Source organism: Aquila chrysaetos, chromosome 3 (genome assembly GCF_900496995.4).
Source record: "Aquila chrysaetos chrysaetos chromosome 3, bAquChr1.4, whole genome shotgun sequence".
NCBI lineage: Eukaryota > Metazoa > Chordata > Aves > Accipitriformes > Accipitridae > Aquila > Aquila chrysaetos.
In genome coordinates this window covers 17,831,351-17,856,885 of record NC_044006.1, presented here as the reverse complement: position 1 = coordinate 17,856,885, position 25,535 = coordinate 17,831,351, and the positions used below count along the sequence as shown (strand labels likewise).

General features: G+C 48.6%; 1 protein-coding gene across 1 annotated transcript in view; it reads right to left on the bottom strand.

Annotated features, from left to right (window-relative positions):
- Positions 1 to 25,535, bottom strand: part of LOC115339718 (fer-1-like protein 4) — a 51,067-nt gene that overhangs the window by 5,890 nt on the left and 19,642 nt on the right. Inside the window, exons 22-40 of the mRNA XM_030010087.2 lie at positions 24,342 to 24,494; positions 23,905 to 24,088; positions 23,222 to 23,346; positions 22,691 to 22,825; positions 20,295 to 20,468; positions 19,935 to 20,051; positions 19,417 to 19,578; positions 18,937 to 19,096; positions 17,758 to 17,861; positions 17,243 to 17,374; positions 16,133 to 16,181; positions 15,927 to 16,033; positions 6,284 to 6,415; positions 5,435 to 5,545; positions 4,858 to 4,985; positions 4,183 to 4,353; positions 3,264 to 3,418; positions 1,276 to 1,454; positions 168 to 253 (exon numbers count right to left, since the gene is read on the bottom strand). Of these exons, the coding sequence (XP_029865947.1) occupies positions 168 to 253; positions 1,276 to 1,454; positions 3,264 to 3,418; positions 4,183 to 4,353; positions 4,858 to 4,985; positions 5,435 to 5,545; positions 6,284 to 6,415; positions 15,927 to 16,033; positions 16,133 to 16,181; positions 17,243 to 17,374; positions 17,758 to 17,861; positions 18,937 to 19,096; positions 19,417 to 19,578; positions 19,935 to 20,051; positions 20,295 to 20,468; positions 22,691 to 22,825; positions 23,222 to 23,346; positions 23,905 to 24,088; positions 24,342 to 24,494 (2,564 nt within the window). The remainder of the gene's footprint in view (positions 1 to 167; positions 254 to 1,275; positions 1,455 to 3,263; positions 3,419 to 4,182; positions 4,354 to 4,857; positions 4,986 to 5,434; positions 5,546 to 6,283; positions 6,416 to 15,926; positions 16,034 to 16,132; positions 16,182 to 17,242; positions 17,375 to 17,757; positions 17,862 to 18,936; positions 19,097 to 19,416; positions 19,579 to 19,934; positions 20,052 to 20,294; positions 20,469 to 22,690; positions 22,826 to 23,221; positions 23,347 to 23,904; positions 24,089 to 24,341; positions 24,495 to 25,535) is intronic.

The window sequence follows — 25,535 nt, the reverse complement described above, 5'->3', positions numbered from 1 at the left end:
GAGACCATTCCATGGCCAGAGCTAAAGAAGAGAGGAGGGCTGTATGCCAGGCTAGCACAGATCGTCAGCCTGTGCAGGACTCCATGGCTCATCCCACCAGGCATGGTGAGGGACACTGACCCTCCACACAGGCTCACCAGTCCCAGCCCTGCTCCCATGGGTGCTACCTGACAGGCAGTCGTGGCTTGATATTGACAGGCGGCGGTATGGGGACGTCATTTGGAAACATGTCAATCCACATGTGCAAGGAGCCCTGATGAGAGAAAACAGCAGAGAGACTTCAAAAGACAGACCACCCCTCCAGCTCTTCAAGGAGCAAGGGCTTGGCTCTGCAAGGAAAGCTCTCACTGGAAAGCCACTACTTGGCTCTTTCCATCCCCAGCACTTCAGAGTGATGTGTGACTGGATTTTAGATAGGGAAAAAATTACCAAAAATTGCTTATTTCCCTCCCCACCCTGCTCCCAAGAAAAAACATTTCAGCTGAACTGAGTCCATTTCAAACAGAGGCAAACATGTCCCTCTGTCTTAACAAGAAGCATACAATGATGCAACACTTCAGCATAACCAAGAAAACTAAAAAGTGATGGGTCTGATCCTCCTCTCCCCATATGCATTTCCAACACTGACCAAAGCCAGAGTGACTGCAGAGCCAGGTATTACAGACCTCCAGTACCTGAGGGAAGAGGAGATGTTCAGTACAGGACATTGAAATGGTTGAGCTCTGATCACTGCACTGCATAAAACTGAGGATGAATGTTTCTCCTCCAGCCAGCAGTTATGTCGTGCCCCCAGGGAGAAGCCAAGGGGACAGCAGCAGTGACAGGGGACAAAGCAGAGGAAAAGGCAGGGTTAGGCAAGGACACTACCGCCCACCACGGTGCATGTTGGCAGGGCTCAGAAGGCAGAGCAGGTGCCTTGCCACCCACACAGCATCCTTATCAGAGCAGTGCTACATGGCTTGAGGAGACAGGAAGGACTCTGGGCCGCCAGCATTGTGACATCAGTGGACAGAGGTCCCTCGAGGAAAGTGTGTTCAGAAGCACCATGAGACGTCAGAGGGTGGATATAAGCAAAGGATACCCAAGGCCAACAGTCCTCACTTCATAGCAGGGCCAGCCATTCACAGACACAGCTCCAGTCGCCCACCCAGGAAGGGGCAACACCATGATGAGGAGACAAAAGGACAACAGGGGACCAGCCAGCGGACTGGGAACCAGCCGCCCCGAAGGTCCTCCCAGAGCAGTGTCTAGGCTTGGCAAGGAAACACATCTCACCTGCACAAGCCCAGGGTTCTCCGGGTTGTACAGGGACCGGATCTCCACATGCTCCGGTACCAGCTTGTACCCGTATCCTGGCATCTCTTCCCAGTGCTGCAGGACGTACAAAGCCTTATGTTCATCATCCACTGACCAGTTCTCATCTGCCACTCCTCTCTTGTTCCTCACAGAGGCCTCTGCAGCAGGACACAGCCAGGTAGAAGATGAAGGCATCTGGCCAGCAAGAGCCAAGTCAGGACGTTAGTCACAGGCACAAGTAAGGGAAGATGATGGCCTGGGCAAACAAGCACCTCACCAAAATGGGGAGAAGCAGGAGGGCAAGGATGAAGGGAATTGAGTTCAATATGTTGCGGTGATGAGCAAAACTGTAGGCAGGAAGACAAACAAGCTAAGAGAATTAAGAGGAAAAGGGCAAAAAAGAATTTACTATGGCCCTGGGAAAAGGACCCAGGGGACACCAAGGAGGATGTAGTTTAAGTCCCCATGTCTCTGTGGTAGTGCCAACAGATCCATGGATGAGAGGTTTCGCCCTAGAAGTGCTCCAGAAAAGCACCACTTGTCACTTGGCAGAGACAGGCAGCTGTGCTCTCCATTAATTAACAGTCTGCACGATTAATTGAGTCATTTGGCACAGTGAAGCCAAATGGCAGTTCAAGACCAAATCCTGCTGGTGGGGAGAAAAGCAGGAACCAACAGGCAAGGACACAATGACCCACCCACCCCTGGGTTTATGGACAGCATCTGCCCTTTGGAGATCAGTCTGAGACCAAAACCATCCCAAGCAGTCCCCGAGCACAGCAGAGGTTCACAAGGCACCAACTGCAGCCACGTTTGAACCAGAGCCGGCTCTCAGGGGAACACCAGGAGAGCACCTCACTTCTCCCTTCCCAGCTATCCAGTGACCTAGGAAAAGGGGGAAAGGGCTTTTGAAGGCTCCTTGCCCTCTCCTGAGCAGGATTTCTTTCCCCTTCATGACATAAGCCACAGAGGCCAGCAGAAAGCTGAGGAAAGCAGCACTGAAATGAGCAGAAGGTAAAGTTGGCCATACACAGAGGTCCCCTCTCTGGGCAGGTCAGGCACAGGGATCATCCTTCCTACAGGCTACATAGCATTGCCTTGCAGGACCCAGCCATCCACAAGTGGGCCACATCTGCTCCATCCTTTCCTCCAGGCTGGATTCAATTGCACAGGTGTTGGCCACTGGAGGGAATGTGCACAGCAGGGACAGGCCTGTGTGCTCAGGGAAGTTCTCCATCACTGCTGGCAGAGGGCATGAAAGGCTTCTGTGTTCTTGGACATCCATGGCCCTGGCTCAGGGTTTGTAATGCCAGTGAGGAGGAAAGAAAAACAGCAAAGGAGAAGCAGAAGTTGCCCACAAGGAGGAAATCAATAGTAGTAAGGAGCAGTGGGGAATCACCCAAGGCACCCAAAGCCACCAGAAGCAGAGAGCATCCCTGAAGGACAAAGCCAGATAAAAACAGGAAAGGAGACTGAAAAAGACACCACCACCCCCCCCAAAAAAAAAAAAAAAAAAACCAACACATGAAAAAAAGGACTCCAGTATCTTGCTGATGGTGGTCACAAGCAGATGGAGGTACAGCTTTGTGATGGTGTCAGCCATCAGAATAAGCTATGCCTTCTTTGGCTGTACAAGCCATCAAACCCTGGTGCCCATCAGTGCTGTGCAAGCGGGTTTAGTTTGCAACACCCATTGCCTGAAAAGCCAGTTTGGGACCTAACGGCCTGGATCACAGCTTCCCCCAGTGCAACACCATCATCCACTGAAACCAGGCCACTGAGCACTGAGGATGCTTCCCACAGTGACCCAGAAAGCTGGGCCATGCAGGGCACAGAGTGGGGGCAGCCAGCCTGGACACTTCAGGGAAGAGAGGCTGCTGGGTTCCCAGACCTCTCACCAGTACATGCACTGCTGAGCACAGGCAGCTGATTAAGGGAACAGTCATTGATCTCCAGGCCCTCCGTACCTTCAGGAAAAGCCTCTGGAGGGACCTTGAATATTTTATTGTTCACTTTGACCTCCTCCCATCTGTACTCTGCTTCAGGGAGCAAGTTTTTCTTGCATAAACTATCCAAGATCTGTGTGGGCTTGAAAGCGTCTCGCCACATGTTGTAGCCATTTCTGCATGGAAGAGAGAACATCGAGAACATCTTCAGCTTAGACACAACAGGTTTTTTTCCTAGGCTGTGAAACGCCCTGCCTTCCCTAGAGCACAGGCTGTGCCACCAGAACCCTGCTCAGATTTTCACTGGGAAAACCACAGGCACACAAAAGCTTAATGAATGAAAAGCTTAAGCTCTCCTCCCCCAGACCAAGCCAGGCTTGCACGCCACAGAACCATTAGCTTCAGAGCAGCAACAGGAGCAATTCCAGCTGCAGCTCGTAAGTGGGAGAGAGGTTTTAGCAGTACTGGGGACTCAACTCCATGCCCACAGCTAATTCTCCAATAGCGGGTTAGAAGAGAAGTTTACAGAAAACTGGCCAGAGGCCAAAAGGAAAACAGATCTCATGAGTGTTGCTGCTCACAGAATTAGCTACTGTCAGAGAAACCACCCTACTTTCTGAAAGAGGTCAAAATCATATCAATGTCAAGTGAGCACTTCTATCACAGAACACCAACATGAAAGCATTAAAGAATTTTTTGCTACTATATGCAAAACAGACTAATGTCTGCAGTAGGAATTAGAGCTATCACAGGAAGCTAGTAGGAGTCTAAAGGAGATGGAGTTATCCATGTAACTTGTAGTGAATCTGTGGGGTACCTGCTCAAAGGATACTGTGGGTGCAAGCTCCATCCTGTGAAACTGGAGGTGCTCTGTTACCCACCCAAATGGTAGGTGAGCAGAACACGTCTCATGGCCCTAACGTGTCACACCAGTACCTACATGTCGTACTGAGAAGCCACTCCACAGTTGGCCCTGTGCTTGCTGTAGAATCGATTCTCCAAGTCAATCTTGGTCTCCCCAATCAGATCATCAGATCCAAGCAAATCATGGTCGAATATTGCCACAGTGAGTTCTGATTCCATGGGAAAGGAGACTGTCAGCTCCACAACTCTGGACAGAAGCAGATGGGGAAAGTGCAATTAGCAAAGAGGATGGAAATGAAACACATGCTCTGCTTTGATCATCCTACACATTTAAGAACTGTATTTGACAACTCAAAGACCTCTGATAGAGTTTGGCTCTCCATAAGTTAAGTGTGTGCGGTTTTCAGTGCATGCAGTTTTCAGTGTGCATGTTCAAACAAAGGAGTTACTTTTCCAGGAATGTATGCACTTGGAGAGAGGTCTTGGAGCTAGGGAAAAAGCTCCCCAACACTCTGTTGCCGTTTGGCTTGCTACTTTGTTAAATGAAGCCCTTGAGAGTGCTCCCCTCCTAACCCAAAACACTTATGGCTCCTGTGTCAGCCAGAGGCAAGAGACATGCCTGGGACCTCTGTGTTACAGCACAAGATTCTCCAGCAGAAAGGAACAGAAGACCACACATGCTGGGCCACAGCCTGAGTCCCAGATTTGCACTATTCCTATTAAACCTGCTAGATGAAAACTTCCTGCATACTCTCCAAACACAGGATTGAGCTGCTTTGGGATGTATCGCTCCTTTGTGTCCTTCTGCTCCTGCCCCACAGTCACCACCACGTAGGGGTCTGCCTTGCCATTGGGGTCTGCCGGAGACAGGTTCGTAGCCTGGAATACACAAGAGGTACTGCCATACATCAGCTGCCAAGAGCAACCTGCACAAGGAACACAGGTCTAAGACCACCCAAGCCTGCTAGTCAGGTCCCTCCAGCAGCTGCCCCAGCAGTGAAACAGGCACTTGCTCCCACGCAAATCCCCACTCAACAAGCCACTGATGTCTTCAGCTGTCAGCCCACCTACTTGCTCACTGTCTCAAGGCAGATGACAGGACCTGAGAAATGCCCATCTGGATTTTTAGCACCTCCTGAAGTTACAAAGCATGGAATGCTCCCCATGGACAAGATGTAGCTTACTTCCACTGGGCTAGCAGAGCCTTCAAGCCAGCATTGAGCTTTCCACAAATGCCACTGCTCATATTTACTGAGCAAAGAATGGCAGGAGGTCCCTAGGGAGGTACAGACCTCCAAGCACTACTGCCACCACCACCAGGGACTTACCTTAATGATGTAAACTCTTACAAGAACCTTGATGGGTCTGTTCCTTGGAACGCCCTGGGAGACCCTGGGCTCCGTGCCGGCTTCCTCAGTGGGGTAGACATAGAAGGAGCCCTGCAGAAAAGACACTGCAAGTAACAACTAGATACAAAAAAGAGTATCTCAGATGGGATTGGAGCCACCAAGACCAGCTTCACCTGTCAACTGGAAAATCAGAGAAAATCACCATTGCCCCATGCAGAGCACAGTCACCCTGTGCCCATGGGGACAGTCCTTTCCAAAGGCACTGTCATGTCCACATGGCCCAAGCAGTCCTTGTTTGCAAGTTAGGCTGCAGGCTGTCAGACCATTGTCAATGCCAGAAAATCTGAACAACTCCAAGCACTTTGGACTGCCAAAGGCACAGGGCACCAAAGGTTTTCTAGGGACCTTCTTAAATCAGCTTCTGTAGATATTTCAGTCTTCAAGAGCTCCTGGGTGGGAGGATGATGCCTCTTATAAAAAAGTTTTACTAACTTTAAAACCAGTGAAGCTCACTAATTCTTGTATTTGCACACTGAACATACCCAGAGGCCCCAACCAGAGTAAGAGTCCTTTATGCTTCATGCTTTCTCCTTGCAAGAGCTACAAAATCTAAATCAGGTGCATTTATCAACTAACAAAGGACCACAGTACACAATTGCTTCAACAGGCACCAACAGTACCCTGGCCATGCCGCACCATGGCCTTACATCAACTTGCACACACCTGCACTCTCCAAGGCTTTGCTGGTGTCAGCATGCTCTGAAATACAGGTTGCCCTATGGATTTTCTGCCACATGCAGCACAAATGTCATTCCAATAATACAGTACCTTGTACTTCCCCACAAAATGTTCATCCTCATTTCCATCTTCATCCTCATTTGCTTTGCCACGATGAAGGGGGAAAATGCACAGCCAGTCTTCAAAATTATCAAATTCATTTTCCAGCTCAGAGTTGTAGATCTGAAATAAATAGAAAGTCATTTTGGGCTTTTCCCTGCCATCTTAAAGGGGAGGAGAGTCGGAAAAACCATCCTTTCCCTCCTTCAACCATTTCACCTGGTCCTACCTTACCCCTGTATTACTCAGTGCAGGGTGTTATGGTTTTCCCTTATCCCCCCCAGGTCCATCCACAGATGTGCACACACATCTCAGGTTGGCTCCAAGGTCTCACTAGCTGTTTCAAAGCCCAGCAATGATGGGGGCCCAGCACACACTGCAGGTTCTCCTTCCAGTCTAACCTCTACTGCAGGGAGGTGAGGAGTGTAATGAACGGGTTAACTTTGTTCATGAAATCGCATATGGAGGAAGGAATATTCTTCACTTATGTAAGACCATGAGTACCGATGATTAGCATATGTAGAGAGACGTTTACAGAGCACGAATGGGACTTGAGTCACCTAAAGAACAGCTGAGGAAGACTTCGGCCTTCATCCCAACAACCACCTAAAGGCAAATTACGACCACTTAACACCTGATGGCACAAGATACCGAAGATACCAGCCAGCTGTCACGTACCAGGGACTAAAAAGACTGTATAAATAAAGAGGCTCTTCCCCTGTTTGGGTGCGAGCTTGTGGCGGAGCACTGTCTCCCCGGCCGCCCAGCGCTGTTTTGCTCTTTTATCGCTTGCTAATAAATTTGATCTTTTATTTAATACAAATTGGCTCCTCCAATTTGTCACGAGCGTCTATAACAAACTTGGTGCCGTGACTCGGATACAGGTTCTTTGGTGCGGACCCTTTCAAGCGGGGAGGCGCCCTATCCCCGGATAGCCCCGTCTTGAAGAGGTGCCGCCGCCATACCCTGGATCCACGAACCCCTCTAAATTACGATAACTGAGCAAAAGAACCTGCAGGACCCATTAAATTTTGTGCACGAAGACCAAACGAAGACCCCGGGAGCGGGTGAGTATATAAAGCGTGAGCCGTTTGGTTGGGGTGGTTATCCCGAGGTGTGATTGTGTGTGAGTTCTCTCTGAGATCACGCGAGTGCGGACCCTCCAGTAGTGCAGTTCTCGTAGCCCGCGAGGGAGCGAGTCACGACCGAGGGGAAGTGAGTGTGTGTGGACAAAGGCACCTCGGAAGATGGCGCAGAGGAAAAGCAAGCCCTCTGGACCCATGGGGATGGGGAAGGGAAGTAAGTTACCAGACATACCCCCAGATAGTCCCCTAGGCCTGATGTTAAGATATTGGGACAGTTCACCAAGGAGAAAGGATAGGTCTAAGGAAAAGATGATTAGTTATTGTATTGAGGTTTGGGGTGGAAAACCTCTCAGTAATCCTCATGTACTCTGGCCTGTGTTCGGGTCCTCTGAGGATTGGGTGTGTCAACAATTAAATATATGGGTAAACAATAAGAGACCACCAGCTAGCCCAGAGGAAAGTGAATATGCTGCCTTATGGATTTCCCAATCCCGGGAACTGTCATTCCTCTTTGCCTTAAGGGAAAACAGACCAGATAAACCTCAAAAAGATGCTGAGGACCCCCTTTGGCCCCCTCCCTATGCCCCTCCTCCTCAGGACCCACTCCAAGGCCAGGAAATAGTCCAGGCCCAGGGGGGGTCAGATTCGGAACCTAATTCCTCGACCCCGACACCCCCTCCCAGAAGGTCTGCACACAATAAAATAAGGAGAGGAGAGGAAAGATTGTTTCCTCTTCGAGAAATGTTAGTACCTGGCGGGGATGGACAGGGGGGACCGGGAACGGGGTATGTGGCAGTTCCCCTTAATACAGGGGATGTAAGGGAATTTAAGAAAGAAATGGGGAGTTTGTTAGATGATCCCCTGGGGGTAGCCGAGAGGTTAGATCAATTCTTGGGACCAAATTTGTACACGTGGGATGAATTACAGTCTATCCTGGGCATATTATTTACCGTAGAAGAAAGGGACATGATTAGAGGGGCTGGGATAAGGCTGTGGGACCAGCAACATCAGGCTGGCCCGGCGGCGGATCAAAAATGGCCCTTAAATCGGCCAAACTGGAATAATCAGGATCCGGCTCACAGGAATAACATGTCAGACTTGAGAACAATTATAATACAGGGGATACGGGAATCTGTTCCCCGAGGACAGAATATTAATAAAGCCTTTAGTGAAAGGCAGAAAAAAGATGAGACCCCGACAGAATGGCTTGAAAGGTTAAGGAAAAGCTTCCAGTTATACTCTGGGGTAGATCCTGCCACTCCTGTGGGACAAGTGTTGCTGAAAACTCAGTTCGTGGCCAAATCATGGGAAGATATTAGGAAGAAGTTGGAGAAAATTGAGGACTGGCAGGAGCGGGGGTTGGATGAATTACTTAGAGAAGCTCAGAAGGTGTATGTGAGGCGAGAAGAAGAAACTGAAAAGCGGCAGACTAGACTGCTGGTTGCAGCAGTAAGGGAAGGACAAAAGGGTGTGATAAGGAGACCTGGTAGGCCTGGTGGGGGAGATAAGGGAAGAATGGAGAGGAGAGGAGATAAAGCTGTGGAATGTTTCTATTGTGGGAAAAAAGGGCACATGAAGAGAGAATGTAGAAAAAGGATTCAGGATGAAAAAATGTTCCAGGAGGATTAGCAGGGTCAGGGGCTCTATGTGCTGAGGACCCCCGGTAAGAAGGAGCCCTTGATAACTTTAAAAGTGGGTCCTCAGCGCCAGGAGGTGACCTTTCTTGTAGATACCGGAGCCGAAAGGTCTACTGTACAATCATTACCTCCGGGATGTAAAATATCCGGGGATAAAGTTAATGTAATTGGAGCAAAAGGGGAACCTCTCAGGGTCCCCGTGATAAAAGATGTGGCGGTGGAATCAAGTTGCAGATGCGGAATCGGAACGCTCTTGTTAGTACCTGAAGCGGAATATAACCTATTAGGTAGGGATTTAATCATAGGAATGGGGATTCGAGTAGACGTGGAAGAGGAAGAGTTAAAAATTAGGCTTTGTCCCCTTACAGAGGTGGACGAGAAACAAATTAACCCCGAAGTGTGGTATACTCCCGAAACAGTTGGAAAACTGGATATTGAACCATTTGAGGTGGTTATTAAGAACCCCGAGATTCCAGTGAGAATTAAACAATATCCCATATCTAATGAAGGGAAAGGGGGACTAAAACCTGAGATCGAGAGACTAATAGAAAAGGGGGTACTCGAACCCTGCATGTCCCCTTTTAATACCCCGATTTTACCAGTAAAAAAATCCGATGGTAGCTATCGGTTGGTGCATGACCTAAGGGAAATCAATAAACGGACTGTCAGCCGGTTCCCGGTAGTGGCAAACCCACACACCCTGCTGAGTCAATTGGGACCCGAGAACCAATGGTATAGCGTAATAGATCTTAAGGATGCATTCTGGTCATGCCCTCTAAAGGAGGAATGTAGAGATTATTTTGCCTTCGAGTGGAAAGACCCAGACACTCATAGGAGACAGCAGTTAAGGTGGACTGTACTCCCCCAGGGGTTTACAGAATCCCCAAACTTATTTGGACAAGCCCTAGAACGGGTTCTACGGGAATACCAACTGCAGGATGGGGTCGTACTAATACAGTATGTGGATGACTTATTGTTAGCAGGAGAAAATCAAGAAACGGTCAGAAAAGAAAGCATACGGTTGTTAAATTTCTTGGGCCTTCAAGGCCTCAAGGTATCACGGCCAAAACTACAGCTTGTGGAAAAGGAGGTGAAATATTTAGGACACTGGATAAGCAAGGGGACTAAAAAGTTGGACCCCGAACGAGTAAATGGAATTTTATCACTGAAAGCCCTGAGGAGTAAATGACAGATTAGACAATTGTTGGGGCTATTTGGGTATTGTAGGCAGTGGATTGAAAACTTTAGTGCAAAAGCACGATTTTTGTATCAGAAGTTAACTATGGATGGGTTGCTTAAATGGACCCCGGAGGATGAAGAGAGATTAGAGAGTCTCAAGGCTGATCTAGTTAACGCCCCTGTCTTGAGTCTGCCTGATGTGAGGAGACCCTTTTATTTATTTGTGGCCACTGAGGAGGGGACAGCATACGGAGTTTTAACCCAGGAGTGGGCAGGGAAAAAGAAACCTGTAGGGTATATTTCCAAATTATTAGACCCCGTCAGCAGAGGGTGGCCCACCTGTTTACAGGCAGTCATTGCTGTAGCCCTGATAGTGGAAGAAGCAAATAAGGTAACATTTGGAAGTGAATTAAAAGTGTTCTCCCCCCATAATATTCGAGGGGTTCTCCAACAAAAGGCTGAAAAATGGATCAGCGATGCTAGGCTTTTAAAATATGAGGGGATCCTGATCCATTCCCCTAAATTAGAGATCGGAACAACGAGCTTACAGAACCCGGCGCAATTTTTGTATGGAGGTCCTGAAGAAGAGTTAACACATAATTGCGTCCAAACCATAGAACAACAAACAAAAATTAGGCCAGATCTAGAAGAGGTAGAATTGGGGGAGGGAGAAAAGCTATTTGCTGATGGGTCATCTCGAGTAATAGCAGGGAAAAGGAAGTCAGGATATGCAATTGTGGACGGGGGGAGCCTAAAAGTAAAGGAATCTGGACCCCTCAGTCCTAGTTGGTCGGCGCAGGCATGTGAGTTATATGCAGTACTTAGGGCATTGGAACTTTTGAAGGACAAAGAGGGAACCGTGTACACTGATTCAAAATATGCGTATGGAGTGGTACACACTTTTGGAAAAATTTGGGAGGAACGGGGACTTATTAATTCTCAAGGAAGGGGTTTGGTTCATGAGAAACTGATCGTCAAAATTCTACAAGCAATAAGAGGGCCCAAGCGGATAGCTGTAATACATGTTAAGGGACACCAACGAGGAACAACCCCCGAAATTCGAGGGAATAATCTTGCTGACCAGGAAGCCAAGGCGGCAGCACTACTTGCTGTGACCATCACCCCGCTGGCAGGTGAAACGCCAGCAAAAATCCTTAGCCCACAGTTTAGTAAACCAGAAATGGATAAATTGAAGGAAATGGGAGTAGTGGAAAAAGAGGGTAATTGGGAACTACCCGATGGGAGACAAGTATTACCAAAAGCACTAACATGGAAAATAATGAGAGGTATGCACTCAAAGACTCATTGGGGTGTCCAAGCGCTGGTTGATCAATTCGCAATAAAATACATGTGTATTGGGGTTTATAATGTAGCCAAGGGAATCGTACAGGGGTGCCTAACGTGTCAGAGGATCAATAAGCAGCATCTTAGAGAAAAAGTACAAGGGGGATGGGAATTGGCACACCGACCATTCGCCAAAATACAGATTGATTTTACTGATCTCCCTAAAGTAGGGCGATATAAACACTTACTTGTATTGGTGGACCACCTCACTCACTGTATCGAAGCGTTCCCTACTGCTAGGACAACTGCCAATACAGTGGTAAAAGTACTTTTGGAACATATCATACCGCGATATGGAAATACTGAAACTATTGATTCAGATAGAGGCCCACATTTCGTTTCCAAAGTAATAAAAGAAGCTCTAGCCCCCTTTGGAACTAAATGGGAGTTCCATACACCTTGGCACCCCCAAAGCTCCGGGAAAGTAGAACGGATGAATGGAGAAATAAAGAAACAATTAACTAAGTTAATGATAGAAACCAAAATGTCATGGGTAAAATGTTTGCCAATTGCTTTATTAAATATTCGGACTCAGCCCCGAACGGATACTGGAATTTTCCCATTTGAAATGTTATATGGCATACCCTATGATATGGAATGCCCAGCCAATTACCCTACTTTAGATGAAGATAGTATTAACCCTTATATTGTTCAGCTGATGAAAAGGAGAGAGAAATTGCGAAAGAAAGGAATGGTAGTACAGAGGCTGCCCCTAGATATATCCATACATTCAGTAAAGCCAGGTGATATGGTATTAATCAGAGCCTGGAAAGAATCCTCTCTCACTCCTAGGTGGGAGGGGCCCTTTCTTGTTTTACTTACCACAGCAACTGCTGTCCGGACTACAGAACGAGAATGGACACACGCCTCACGAATTAAAGGACCTTTACCCAGAGATCAGTGGGAAGTAACAAAGACTTCAGAGGACTTAAAACTAGTGATAAGGAAGAAAAAGGAACTGCATGAATGAATAAATCCTTTTGGAAGAACGGTAAAACCTAGTTTATACCAGTGGTTCCAGGTGTCACCTGGAGAGAATTTACAGGTGGTAAACTTTACTCCTTGGCTTACAGAACAGATACCTCATCAAACCAGCGGAGCTGGTATATATGCATAAATTAGCAGGAACTCCTCAGTACTCACCTTTTTATTGTGAAGTGGGGACTAAGGTCTCTAGACCACCAGAATATTTAGTGGGATTCCGTGTTTAAAGCATCGTAACCATAACCATTGGAGTTGGGTGTTTTGTAACTGTACGGTCAGAAATGGTATTGTAGTTCTAGAAGGGGACATTATTATTGTATGAAGTGTCAAGAGTACCAATTCCCCGTGGAGACCAATTGAATAGAGTGGAAATTAATAGACTAATTTGTGGGTAGGAATTATTAGTACCTGAAACTATAAGGCGGTGTACTATCAGATTCACGTGGAAGCAAGCTAGACGTTATCACTAGAATAGCGTCTACTCTTAAATAAAATTTGTATAAGGAATGCTGGTGGACACACTGCAGGAACAGCCACCCATTTAGGGACGGTTGTACACAGTGTACCCAAAGGAGAAGGGGACTAAACGCATCCGCCTTACGGGGGCGGGGGGTAGCTACAGGAAATCCCTAACCAACCCGAAGCTCCTATAACCCTGAATCCTGTGAGTGTCTTGTCATTTCCCAGGTAATATAAAATATTCTACACAGTTCCCGGGGAGGAGCTAAGTCCCGTAAGGGCTTTGCAAGTGGAAAACACGCCCTTAAGAAGTACGACTGCTGCCGAGAAGATGAGAAACCTCGCTGCTCCAGGCACCGGAGTAGGCGAAGTAGGCAGAGGCGTACGGAAAAGGGAGTGTGAGTACACCATGAGATCATCGGCGGGTAATGGCGAAAAACAGACACTTCGAGAGGAGGAATGGACTCTGGGAGCCCGACCAGGTATGCCCTGGCAAAGAGATAATCGGGAATTGACATCGACACCCATTGGTGTTCCTTGGGAAACCCCACCAGCAATCCGTGTTTGGATGATGTTACTGTGGTATTTACTTGTTGGGCCTATGGTATCTGGTAATGTCAGCCATCAACCCTTCAAGTGGTCACTAATACAACTAGAACACTCAGTTATCATACAAAACAGAATTACCCCGGGCGCTCCCTCTTTCACGGCCCACTTAAGTTCCCTAGTAAGGTCATACCATGGATGGGCCCCCATTGATGAGAATACTCGCAAGTATACAGTTCAGCGTAAAGCCTTTTATATGTGTCCAGCTAACAATCCAGGAAAAGGATATTGCAATCACCCAACTGAATATTACTGTGCATATTGGGGCTGTGAAACAATAGCATCAGAATGGACACCAGGGGGAGGGAAAGACCAATTTTTAACTGTAGGATGGGGACCGCCAGGATGTCAAAAACCCACCTATGGACCTCAGGGTTCGGTTCGGAGAGGCACATGTTGGCATATTTATCTTAACGTTTCGAAACCTGAAGATCTAAGATGGACTATAGGGAGAACTTGGGGAATCAGGTTTTGGGAACCAGGCACTGATACAGGGGGAATAATTTTAATAAAAAAGGAGCCGGTGCCCAATGAACCCTCTGGTGTAGGACCAAATCCAGTCATAGCAGAGGAAGATGATAGTAACAGTATTGTACATAATGTTACAATCTCTCCTAATATAAACATCACTGAAAATAACACCCCAGACGTATCAACAAAAATCAAACCCTCGACTCTTACACCCGAAGTCAGCCCATTGTGGGATATGCTCCAAGCCAGTTATCAGGTACTGAATGCCACCTACCCTAATATAACTGAGCATTGTTGGTTATGTTACAGCATTCGTCCACCCTTTTATGAAGCTATTGGGGTGGACATTAGATTTAAAAAGGCCAATGGAACAAACCCAGCTCAGTGCTTATGGAATAAGGAATCTGGACGTAAGCAAGGGATAACAATGTCCCAAGTATCAGGAAAAGGAAGATGTATAGGGAATGTCCCAAAAGACAAACGACACCTGTATAACACAATTCACAAATCAAGAGAAATAACAGCTGAGTGGTTAATTCCTGCAGATAATACTAAGTGGATTTGTTCCCAAACTGGGGTTACACCTTGTATATCCCTAAAGGTTTTTAATTAGGATAACTGAATATTGTATACAAGTAGCTGTAATACCTAGGCTTATTTACCATCCCGAAGATTTTGTTTATGACTATCAAACTACTCAGGCCCATCACATACAAAAACGTGAGCCCTTGACAGCCCTCACGGTAGCAACCCTCATAGCAGTCGGAGCTGCTGGAGCTGGTACAGGAATAACCTCCCTCGTACAACAAAATCAAAAATTTCAATCCTTAAGAATAGCAGTCGACGAGGATTTGACTAGGATAGAAAAAGCCATGACAGCCCTAGAACAGTCTGTTAGGTCTTTATCAGAAGTAGTATTACAAAACAGACGGGGCTTAGACCTAATGTTCATGCAGCAGGGGGGGTTATGTGCAGCCCTACGGGAGGAGTGTTGTGTATATGTTGACCATACTGGAGTAGTTAGAGATACAATGGCCAAGCTACGGGAGGGGTTAGAAAAACGGAAGAAAGACAGGGAAGCACAACAGAGCTGGTATGAGTCTATGTTTAATTATTCACCCTGGTTAACTACCCTATTGTCAACTATTACAGGACCCCTTATCTTGTTGATCTTATTTTTGACTTTCGGGCCATGCATTTTTAATAAGTTGATCGCTATTGTTAAAGGGCGCTTAGAAGCTGCACACTTAATGCTGTTACGAAAACAATATGAACAAATAGAGGATGAAGGAATTAATCCTATCCTCGGGCGGGCAAAAGAAGTATTAGATCGATTTAATGAACAAAATCAGGATAAAATAGAAAAGGGGGGATTGTAATGAACGGGTTAACTTTGTTCATGAAATCGCATATGGAGGAAGGAATATTCTTCACTTATGTAAGACCATGAGTACCGATGATTAGCATATGTAGAGAGACGTTTACAGAGCACGAATGGGACTTGAGTCACCTAAAGAACAGCTGAGGAAGACTTCGGCCTTCATCCCAACAACCACCTAAAGGCAAATTACGACCACTTAACACCTGATGGCACAAGATACCGAAGATACCAGCCAGCTGTCACGTACCAGGGACTAAAAAGACTGTATAAATAAAGAGGCTCTTCCCCTGTTTGGGTGCGAGCTTGTGGCGGAGCACTGTCTCCCCGGCCGCCCAGCGCTGTTTTGCTCTTTTATCGCTTGCTAATAAATTTGATCTTTTATTTAATACAAATTGGCTCCTCCAATTTGTCACGAGCGTCTATAACAAGGAGGACATGGACAAAGGGCCAGGATTGAAAGAGGCCAGATCTGTCACCCCAATAATCACCTGAAGTGTGGTGATGAGCTTCCTCTTGGGTCGAGCAGGTTCAGCTTCAATTACTGCCTCATCTTCTGCTTCCATGTCAATGGAGGATGCATGTAAATTCCCTCCATCTAGAAATGGCAATAGGAGATTAGGAAATGCTCTGATTTCTCCCATCATCTCAAGTGTCTGTTCCCCACAGAAGAGCTAAGTATTGCTAGAGGACTCACCTGCATCATTCAGGTCATCATTCTCAGCATCTTCCTCGTCACTGCGTGTCTGAAACACACACAAACAGTCACCCCACATCCCTGACAGCAAAGGCTTCTCCATCCAAGCATAGGACACTGTCAAAGCTTTCTGGCCAGCAGAGTAATACCTAGTCTGAGATCATTTAGCATTAACATCATTGTAGAAGGGTATCCAATGAGTGCCTTAATGACCTTTTCTTCTCCCCAGATCCTCCTGCTGGTTTTTTTATGGGGATTTGTCCTGGGTTCAGCTGGGATAGAGTTAATTTTTACAGGAACCTGGGAGGTGGGGGGCATAGCCGGGGCAGCTGACCTGAACTAGCCAAGGAGCTATTCCATACCATGTGACATCATGCTCAGTATATAAATGGGGAGCTGGCGGGGGGAGCTCTCTCTCGACTTTCGGTGGGGGAAGTGGTGGAGTGTCGGGTTCCGGGTGGTGAGCAGTTGCACTGTGCATCACTCTTTTCTGTATACTCTTTCATTAGTACCGTTGTTGTTGTTGTAACTTTTTTTTGTGTTGTCCCAGTAAACTGCCCTTATCTCAACCCTCGAGGTTCCAGGTTTTTTTTTCTTTTCTCTCCTCCGTCTCCTCCCTGTCCCACCGGAGGGGGGCGGGAGGAGTGAGCGAGCGGCTGTGTGGTCCTTTGTTACCGGCTGGGCTGAAACCACGACAGGATTTAAGGGACATAGGGCAAGGAAGGAAATTTGGGGCAGACCTGCTCCCATAGCACATCCTGGGAAGAGAGCTAGGACAGAGAGTAAGCAGCATGAAAGCCCCTGCATTGCAGCTAAAATCAGCAATGTCACATTTTCAGGACTGCCTCAACAAAAGCCCAGTTGCATTCTCAAAACCCCTTAGACACCTAGCCTCAGGGATGCTTCAACATCCATTGCCTGCTGAAATCAGCCCATCTGGTGGATGCTTGATACCTGGCTACCTTAAATGTGCTTGACACAGAAAAGCCCACATCTTCCTGCAGATCCATGCCAGGAGGGTTCCTATGACACTCAGTGCTGTTGAAAACATCTTCCTCAAGCCAGTGCAGCCACTTTTCCCCTCTGCTGGCAGCTGTCACAAAAGACTACCTGGTTATACAGCTCCTTCAGGGACTGGTAGTACTTGGACCACCAATCCAGTTCTTCCAGCTCTGGTTTTTCGTCTTCGTATTCATCATCCTTCTTTACAAGCTTATTGATAGTAATTTTCTTCAAAGGAGCCTTAAAAGAACAGAGAAAATGGTTCAGAGGGAGGAAACAACCACCCAGGACACCCATGCATCCTACTCTAGTGCCCTGGGAGCCTCTGGCAGAGGCTTAGCTTTCAGGCAGAGCACAGGAGGTACAAAGCTACCTGTAGCCCCAGGTTTGTGCTTTGCTACAAAAGCAGCAGTTTTCAAGGCACAAGGCAACACAGCTCTCCTGCCTGTGCCGGAGCCCAGACATGCAGCAGTGCTGATGGACAAGCAGGAGAGGAATGTTTGGGTCCAGAGCAAAACTGGTGGTTGAAACCTAACTCTGAACTTCTGAACTTTCTTTTTTGTTTGTAACCTTCAGTTTGGCTTTCCAAACTTCAAAATTGCTGGGTTCAACACATCACTCACCTTCACAAGGCTCAGGCGGTGAATGCTGGGACCTGGGTCACCAGCTGCCGGGCCAATGTTTACCACAGTCTGAGAGGGAAGATGCTGGGATGAGACTTTCTGAGCTGAGATGAAGAGAAGGAGCTTCATGTTTCCATGCATTTATTTCTGCCCACTGCTTCCTACTTTTTGGCCAGTTGTTATTCCACAGGAAAACCCTCCCTTTTACCCCACTATAGTGTGATTGCTTTTAAAGCTTTTGATAGCAGACCCTGCAAAAATATTATTGGAAATCCAAATACAGTGCTGAGCCTGACCACCATCACCAGCATGCTTGCTGCTGACTCCCAGGAATTCAGATTTATGAGATACACCTTCCCTACTTGGAAACAACCACAGATCGATCAAGACTTTGCTTCTTCCCCTTCGTGCCGTATTTACTTACATAATTCCAGATCAGGAGCTCTGGCTGTTGCTGTCACAGAGCTATTTAGTGAATCCATTACCCAACAAACAGGCCTTGACCCAATGATGTGAGAGAAGTGTAAACCTTTCAGTCCTTAGTCCTAGTGGACCAGCTCCCTAAAGCTTGATAGAGGTCTCACTGGGGACAGTTCTCCAGCCCAGCTACGCAGAGGGTTGAAATAGGTGCATACAATCCCAGGCTAAACAACTCTGATTTTAGACACAAACTTTCCACGGGGATAAGTTATTGTCTAGTATCTAGCCCCAGCTAAATGTTCTGCTGGACCAAGACGTTTTCACGAGCCATTCTCCCTCCTCTACTTTCTACAAATGTAGAGCAAACAGTACCTGGGAAAGAGACCCCAGGGAGATGCCACATACACAGATGAACAGTCCTGCTGGTGTGGTGGGAAGGCAAATGTTAAGCTAACCTTGGAGAAAACAGTCTGTAAACTGCCTTTCGCCATCCCCAAAGAGGGATGCCAGCCCTTACACAGCACTCCATTGCTTGGCTGCTGCTGCTTCCTGAACACCAGTCTGGAGCCAAGTGCTACAGACCAGGATCACAACCTGCCTCCAACCCTAACCTGCCCTATGCTGTGCATTTGCTGGGCATCTTATGGCTCCCAGGAGAGGAGTTTGCTGCCTGGCTAGGAGGGAGTGGAAGGGCCAGGGATCCCTGCCACTGGTAGAACATGCCTGCTGCCTCCACAGGAACCTCACCAAGCAGCTCACCTTTGGGCACATCTTCTAGTTCCTCCTCCAGCTCTCTGGGAGAGAATTTCATCACGTCGGACACAACATGGGTACCCACCAGCACAGTGCGCCCAAACGCCCGCTTTTCCACGACAAAGATGCTAAGGGGAGGGTGCAGGTAGACCTGCTCAGGGAGCTCCTGCAAAAGAACCATGCCCAGCATTCATAGGAGCAAGGGCGATACCTGTGGCAGCCCCACCACATGCGGGGAGGTCCGACGGCACCTTGCAGCTCTGCCCAAAAACCAAAGCCTTGCAGTGACAGGCAATGGTTGAGACTGCTCTTGGTGGGCAATTTCACAAAGGTTTTGATCTGCAGCTGAACCATATGGCCATGGGACAGCATAATGTCAGGGGCAGCTCCCCTCCTGCTACCTTGCCCCATGCAGACAGGCAGTGCATGGGTGCAGGATGACCACAGTGCACCCTGGCATGACAGGACCCCCCCCTTTCCACTCACCACGTCCATGTATTTGACCACCTCGGTGAAGTTGGGGTTCTCTTTGTAGGCCATGATCACCTCTGACTCCACCTTCTTGCCAGCACATTCAATGATCACCTGGGGCTGATCCACCTCGAACAAGTTCACCCGCTTCAGGTCCCGCAGGCCCCAGAACAGGATCTGAAGCACAACATGAAGCCACTGGGTTGTTCAAGACAGGCCAGGCATGGCACAGCCATGCAGCCTGCAACCCTGCCCAGTGCTGCCACCCTCCTCACCCCACAGGACACAGACCCCAAGAGAGGCATGAGGCCACTCTCCCAACCCAGCCACCCAACAGCTCTGGCTGTTAAACTGCTGAGACAGTTTCTCCCTCATGTCAAACACCTCCATTTCTAGCATCTGCTCAGGCCTCAAAGGCACATTTGAACTCCAATCCCGACTCCCTGCCCAAGCCCTGCCCCTCTGCACAGGCCAGCTGTGCTGTCCACTTGGGGCAGCCCGGTGGAGAGCCAGCCCAGTAGAAGGCAGCACACCTCTATGCGAAACTCCTTCAGCACTGGGCGGATGCCCTCAGGGATGATGAACCGTCCGGCATGGGGGTCTCCCAGGTAGTTGGGCTCCTTGGGCTCCACGTCTTCCGGCACTGATGGCTGAACAGATGGAGCCAGGACACACCAAGTGATGAAAGCCATTTCTACTCCTTGCCATGCCCCCTCTCCCTCCCCTCTTGACCTGTGCTCACAGGCTCTGTCCCTGCAGCCTCCCTTCAGCTGAAAGCCAGATGTGGCTTTCAACAGGGAATCCTCTGGTGGGCCCCATGCAACCAGCTCCTCACCCACATAGCTCTCCCCAGAGAGCTGGCAACCATGTGCAGCTTCCTACAAGCCCATTACCTCCAAATAGCCACTATAATCCAGCTCAATTAGCTCAAAAGTGGCAATGAGTTCTCCCACTGCTTTGGTGCCTTTGTAGAAATCAAAGAACTGCAGGGCAGGTTTGGTGTATGGCTCATCAACCAGCTTCACCTGCGGGACAGCAAAGGCCTGGCCAAGGAACTCAGGGGAACCCTGCAGGAAAGGGGGAATAGAATCATAGAATCATTTAGGTTGGAAAAGACCTTCAAGATCATCGAGTCCAACCATCAACCATGCCCACTAAACCATGTCCTGAAGTACCCCATCTACTTGCTTTTTGAATACCTCCAGGGATGGTGACTCAACCACTTCCCTGGGCAGCCCATTCCAATGTTTGACAACCCTCTCAGTAAAAAAATTTTTCCTAATGTCTAACTTAAATCTCCCTTGCCTCAACTTGAGGCCATTTCCTCTCGTCCTATCACTAGTTACTTGGTAGAAGAGACCAGAATCCACCTTGCTACAACCTCCTTTCAGGTAGCTGTAGAGAGCGATAAGGTCTCCCCTCAGCCTCCTCTTCTCTAGACTAAACAGCCCCAGTTCCCTCAGCCGCTCCTCATAAGACTTGTGCTCCAGGCCCCTCACCAACTTGGTTGCCCTTCTCTGAACACGCTCCAGCAACTCAATGTCTTTACTGTAGTGAGGGGCCCAAAACGGAACACAGGACTCAAAGTGCGGCCTCACCAGTGCTGAGTACAGGGGAACAGTCACCTCCCTGCTCCTGCTGGCCACACTATTTCTGATATAGGCTAGGATGCAATTGGCTTTCTTGGCCACCTGGGCACACTGCTGGCTCATATTCAGCCGGCTGTCAACCAGCACACCCAGGTCTTTCTCTGCCGGGAAGCTTTCCAGCCACTCTTCCCCAAGCCTGTAGCGCTGCATGGGGTTGCCATGACCAAAGTGCAGGACCCGGCACTTGGCCTTGTTGAACTTCATACGATTGGCCTCAGCCCATTGATCCAGCCTGTCCAGATCTCTTTGTAGAGCCTCCCTACCCTCAAGCAGATCAACCCTGCCTCCCAACTTGGTGTCATCTGCACACTTGCTGAGGGTGCACTCAATCCCCTCATCCAAATCATTGATAAAGATATTAAACAGAACAGGGCCCAACACTGAGCCCTGGGGAACACCACTTGTGACCCAAATAGGTCAAAGCATCCCTGTATTATCTCACCACCTCAGAGAAAAGGTCACCGCTAATTCAGCCAATCTGGGACAGCACAAGACCACTCCTCCACCCTTGCCATTCTCCGCTTTGATTTCCTCTGCTCCATCCAGAGCTAGGAGCAGATGAGACATGCCTGCAGCAGCTCTTCTTAACTCCCAGTCCATCTCCATGCAGAACTGGGCAAACAGCCTGGGACCGTGCACCAGAAGACATCAAAGCCAGATCAGGTTGCTCAGTCTCCTCCAGCCAGGGTTTGAATGTCTCCAAGGATAAGAGATCCCACAAGCTCTCTGAGCTCCAGGCCCAGCATTTGAACTCTCTCTGGGTGAAAATTGCTTCCTTATATCAAGTTGGATTTTTTTCTTGTTCCAACTTGTGTCCGTTGCCTGTCATCCTGCCCCTGGGTACCTCCAAGAGAAGCCTGACTCCACCTTTTCTACCCTCTCCCACCAGGCAGCTGCAGGCAGCAATAAGACGCTGCCTTTGCCTCATCTTCTCCAGGCTAAATATACCCAGCTCTCTGCCTCTCTTCACTCTGTCCTGTGCTCCAACCCCAACCATGTTGGTGGCCTCCTCTGGACTCACTCCAGTATGTCAAGTGTCTACCTTGTACCGGGACCCAGGAAATGGATCCAGGAAAGCTGCTGAGCTACACAGGAGAATCTGGTGTGAGTTACACCATTCTCCTTACAATAACAAAGAGGCCCCAGGAGAGGAGTGTGACTTCAAAGTACTAATGAAGAGAGAAAAGGGAGGACTGAGGAGGTATGGAAGATGGCACCTGGGGGACAGAGGGGAAGGAACAGCCATAAGAGCTACATTGTCTCCCCCTGGCTACAAGTCCTTTGCAATGTGAGCCTGCCGAGGAAGCAGGGCAGGCAGCTGGAAGAAGCACAGTGCTTCTCCAAAGTGGAGAGATCCTGGATCCACCGAGCACTAATAAGGCCCTGGCTCAGGGAATCTCTGAGCCATCTGCACACTGCAGCCAGCAGCTTCACCCCAGCTCATAGCAGAAGTCTGCAGAAAGTTTCAACCTCAGCCACAACCCCCAGGACGCACCGCCACCAGTGGACCAGGATCAAGCTCAGTCATGGAAACCAACAGAGATGTGGCTCCTAAATGCCTGCTTGCAGCACCCGTACAGAACTCCTCTGCCCTCCCTGTCCTGGAAACGATAGCAGGAGGGCAGCATAGCCATACTTACAAATTTATTGTGGCTGAAAAGGTTGATTATAATGATGGGGGTATCTGTTTTTAACTCTTCTTTTTTCCCATCAATAATGAGCTGGTCAAACAGAAGTAGCTCATTCCACATGGGGCTCAGTGTCTCCTCCAGCATCTGCAGACAGAGACAGGAGGCTTGAGCGTACCACAGCCAGTGGAAACAAACCACATGCACTTTGTAAAGAGAGTGAGGAAGCATGGGCTGATCCCCTCTTCCACACAGCTTGCGCCTGGCAGCAGGGGAGATGGTAAAAGCGTGAAATCAGCACTCGGGGCCAACTAGCACATGCCAATCAACCTTTGAGACCATGCTCAATGACCTGTATGTTTTGCCAAATGTTCCCTGAACATAGTCACACCACCCAGAGCACACAAATACCTCATGTCTGGAGTTAGAAAATTTCCAGGAGGACTGCCAGAGCACTGGCCTTCAACACATCAGTAAGGACATAATGATTTTTCTCTCCCCAGGTCCCCAAGAAGGCAGAGGCAAGAGCTTAAGTGGTCTTACCCTGGTGGTCTGGCAATGAGTCGAAAAAACCACTCTCACAAATGGATCTGAAAGGCCATTGTCATCTGCAGGGAGGATCCCTCGAGCCTGATACAGATGGGCTCGGAGCTGGAAATAGCTGAAATCTGGTAAGAAAAAGAGAAGAGAGGTCCCAGTTCCCCAATCCAGCTCTGCATGAGGCCAAAAAATGCATGAAGAGAATCAGCCAAGTAGGAGTGGGCACATCCTGCAAGGAATGGGTACCATTTCCAGGGGCAATCACTGTGGTTGTCAGAAGACCAGCATATCTCAAAAGGTTTGGCCAAGCAAGACAAGTTCAGCAGGCTGCCCAGACACCTCTGGGAAGGATATGACATGTGAAATATGCATGATCTGCTGTGAGCATCTGCTGTGGGGGAGCACCACCAGGCCTCAGCAAAGGGTCAGACCTCATGCCCATTGCCAGTTTGGCAGCACGTTCAGTGCCTACGAAGCACCCGACCTGCCTGCTGCTCCAGCTGTGAGTGTGCAAACATGTCTTGATTGAGAGCAAACTGGACCTGCCTGTCCCAGTCATGCCTTGGAGATGACATGGAAATGATGGATCAGGTCCTACTCCTCAGGCACTGACCCTGGGGCAGGACCTCTCACTCTCTGCTCTCCTGCTCACAGTTAAACCATGTAAAAGTGGCATTTGCACTCACCATCCCTGCTGAGCCTGCTGGGAGGGCTGTAGGCCGAGAGCTGGGCTATCTCCTGTCCGCTCTCAGAGAGGTATTTGAACTCCTCAGGCAGCTCCGCCAAACAGTTCTTCGCGTATTTGGTTACCCCAAGCCACATGTAGATTTCCAGTTTGGCAGAGATCTCACCAGTGTGTAAGCCAGGGACCTGAAAGCACAGGAGGTTTAACAGGTTTCCCATCTCAGCCATGCCCCCTTCAGACCAAGATGATCACCATCAGCCAGTAACCAACCGAAGAGCACAGGAGACAGAGCACCACATCAGCAGAGGCAAAAGGCAGTGGTGGAGTAAGAGCTGTGTTTCCTTGTGAACTCCAGGATTTCAGGAAGGAGGGCTGGAAGCAAGGAGGGAGAAGTCGCATGAAGCAAGCAAGAGCACACTGTTCTGGTATAAATCCTACCTTCATAAAGACAGTCTGGATCTTTGCACAGTCCTTGCCTTTCTCCTCTTCGACTACCGAGTAGAGGATGTCCTGTGCAGGAACTCTTGCATATGCCACACGCCTGTTGTTGCTGAGCATCCAGATGAGTACATCAGGGAGGGTGCACTGGGGCTGGAGGGAGGAAAGAGGAATGTCACAGTGGAGGGAGCAGCACATATCTTGTTCTCCCTCCACTGACACAGTGAAAGCTTCATCTCCTCACAGGAGGGACTGCTGGCTGCATGGCGATTTGGAGATCCAGAGCAAATGAAGGGCCTAATATTGGCCACATGCTTCTGAAAGTCTCAGCCCTACAATATGGCTCTGCAGGTGTCGTGGTTTAACCCCAGCTGGCAACTAAGCCCCACACAGCCACTCACTCACTCTCACTCCCACCCCCACCCCCAGTGGGATGGGGGAGAGAATCAGAAGGGTAAAATTGAGAAAACCTGTGGGTTGAGATAAAGGCAGTTCAGTAGGTAAAGCAAAAGCCACACATGCAAGCAGAGCAAAATAAGGAATTCATTCACCACTTCCCATGGGCAGGCAGGTGTTCAGCCATCTCCAGGAAAGCAGGGCTCCATCACACATAATAGTGACTTGGGAAGACAAACGCCATCACTCCAAACATCCCCCACCCTTCCTTCTTCTTCCTCCAGCTTTATATGCTGAGCATGATGTCATATGGTCTGGAATATGCCTTGGGTCAGTTGGGGTCAGCTGTACTGGCTGTGTCCCCTCCCAATTTCTTGTGCACCCCCAGCCTCCTCGCTGGTGGGGTGGGGTGAGAGGCAGAAAATGCTTTGTCTCTGTGTAAGCACCACTCAGCGATAACAAAAACATCCCTGCATTATCAACACCGTTTTCAGCACAGTGTTTTCCAAAACACAGCCCCATACTGAATACAATGGCGTTGCTGTTCCTTTGCTCGATTGTTTGGTGATCAGTGGTGGATGGGGGGTTCTGTATGTTGTAAAATGTGTGAGAAATTGCTTTTGGATGGCCTTGCAGTTTCTGGGCCATCCCAGACAAGCCCCCACTGAAGAAGATAAGGACTTTAGCCCTTTTAGGTAACTTAGTTTAGAAGTATCCATGTGAATTATGTCAAAATGTAAGTATAGATAATAGAAGCACTAACGAGCATTCTTTAGGATAAAATGTATCAAACATGCA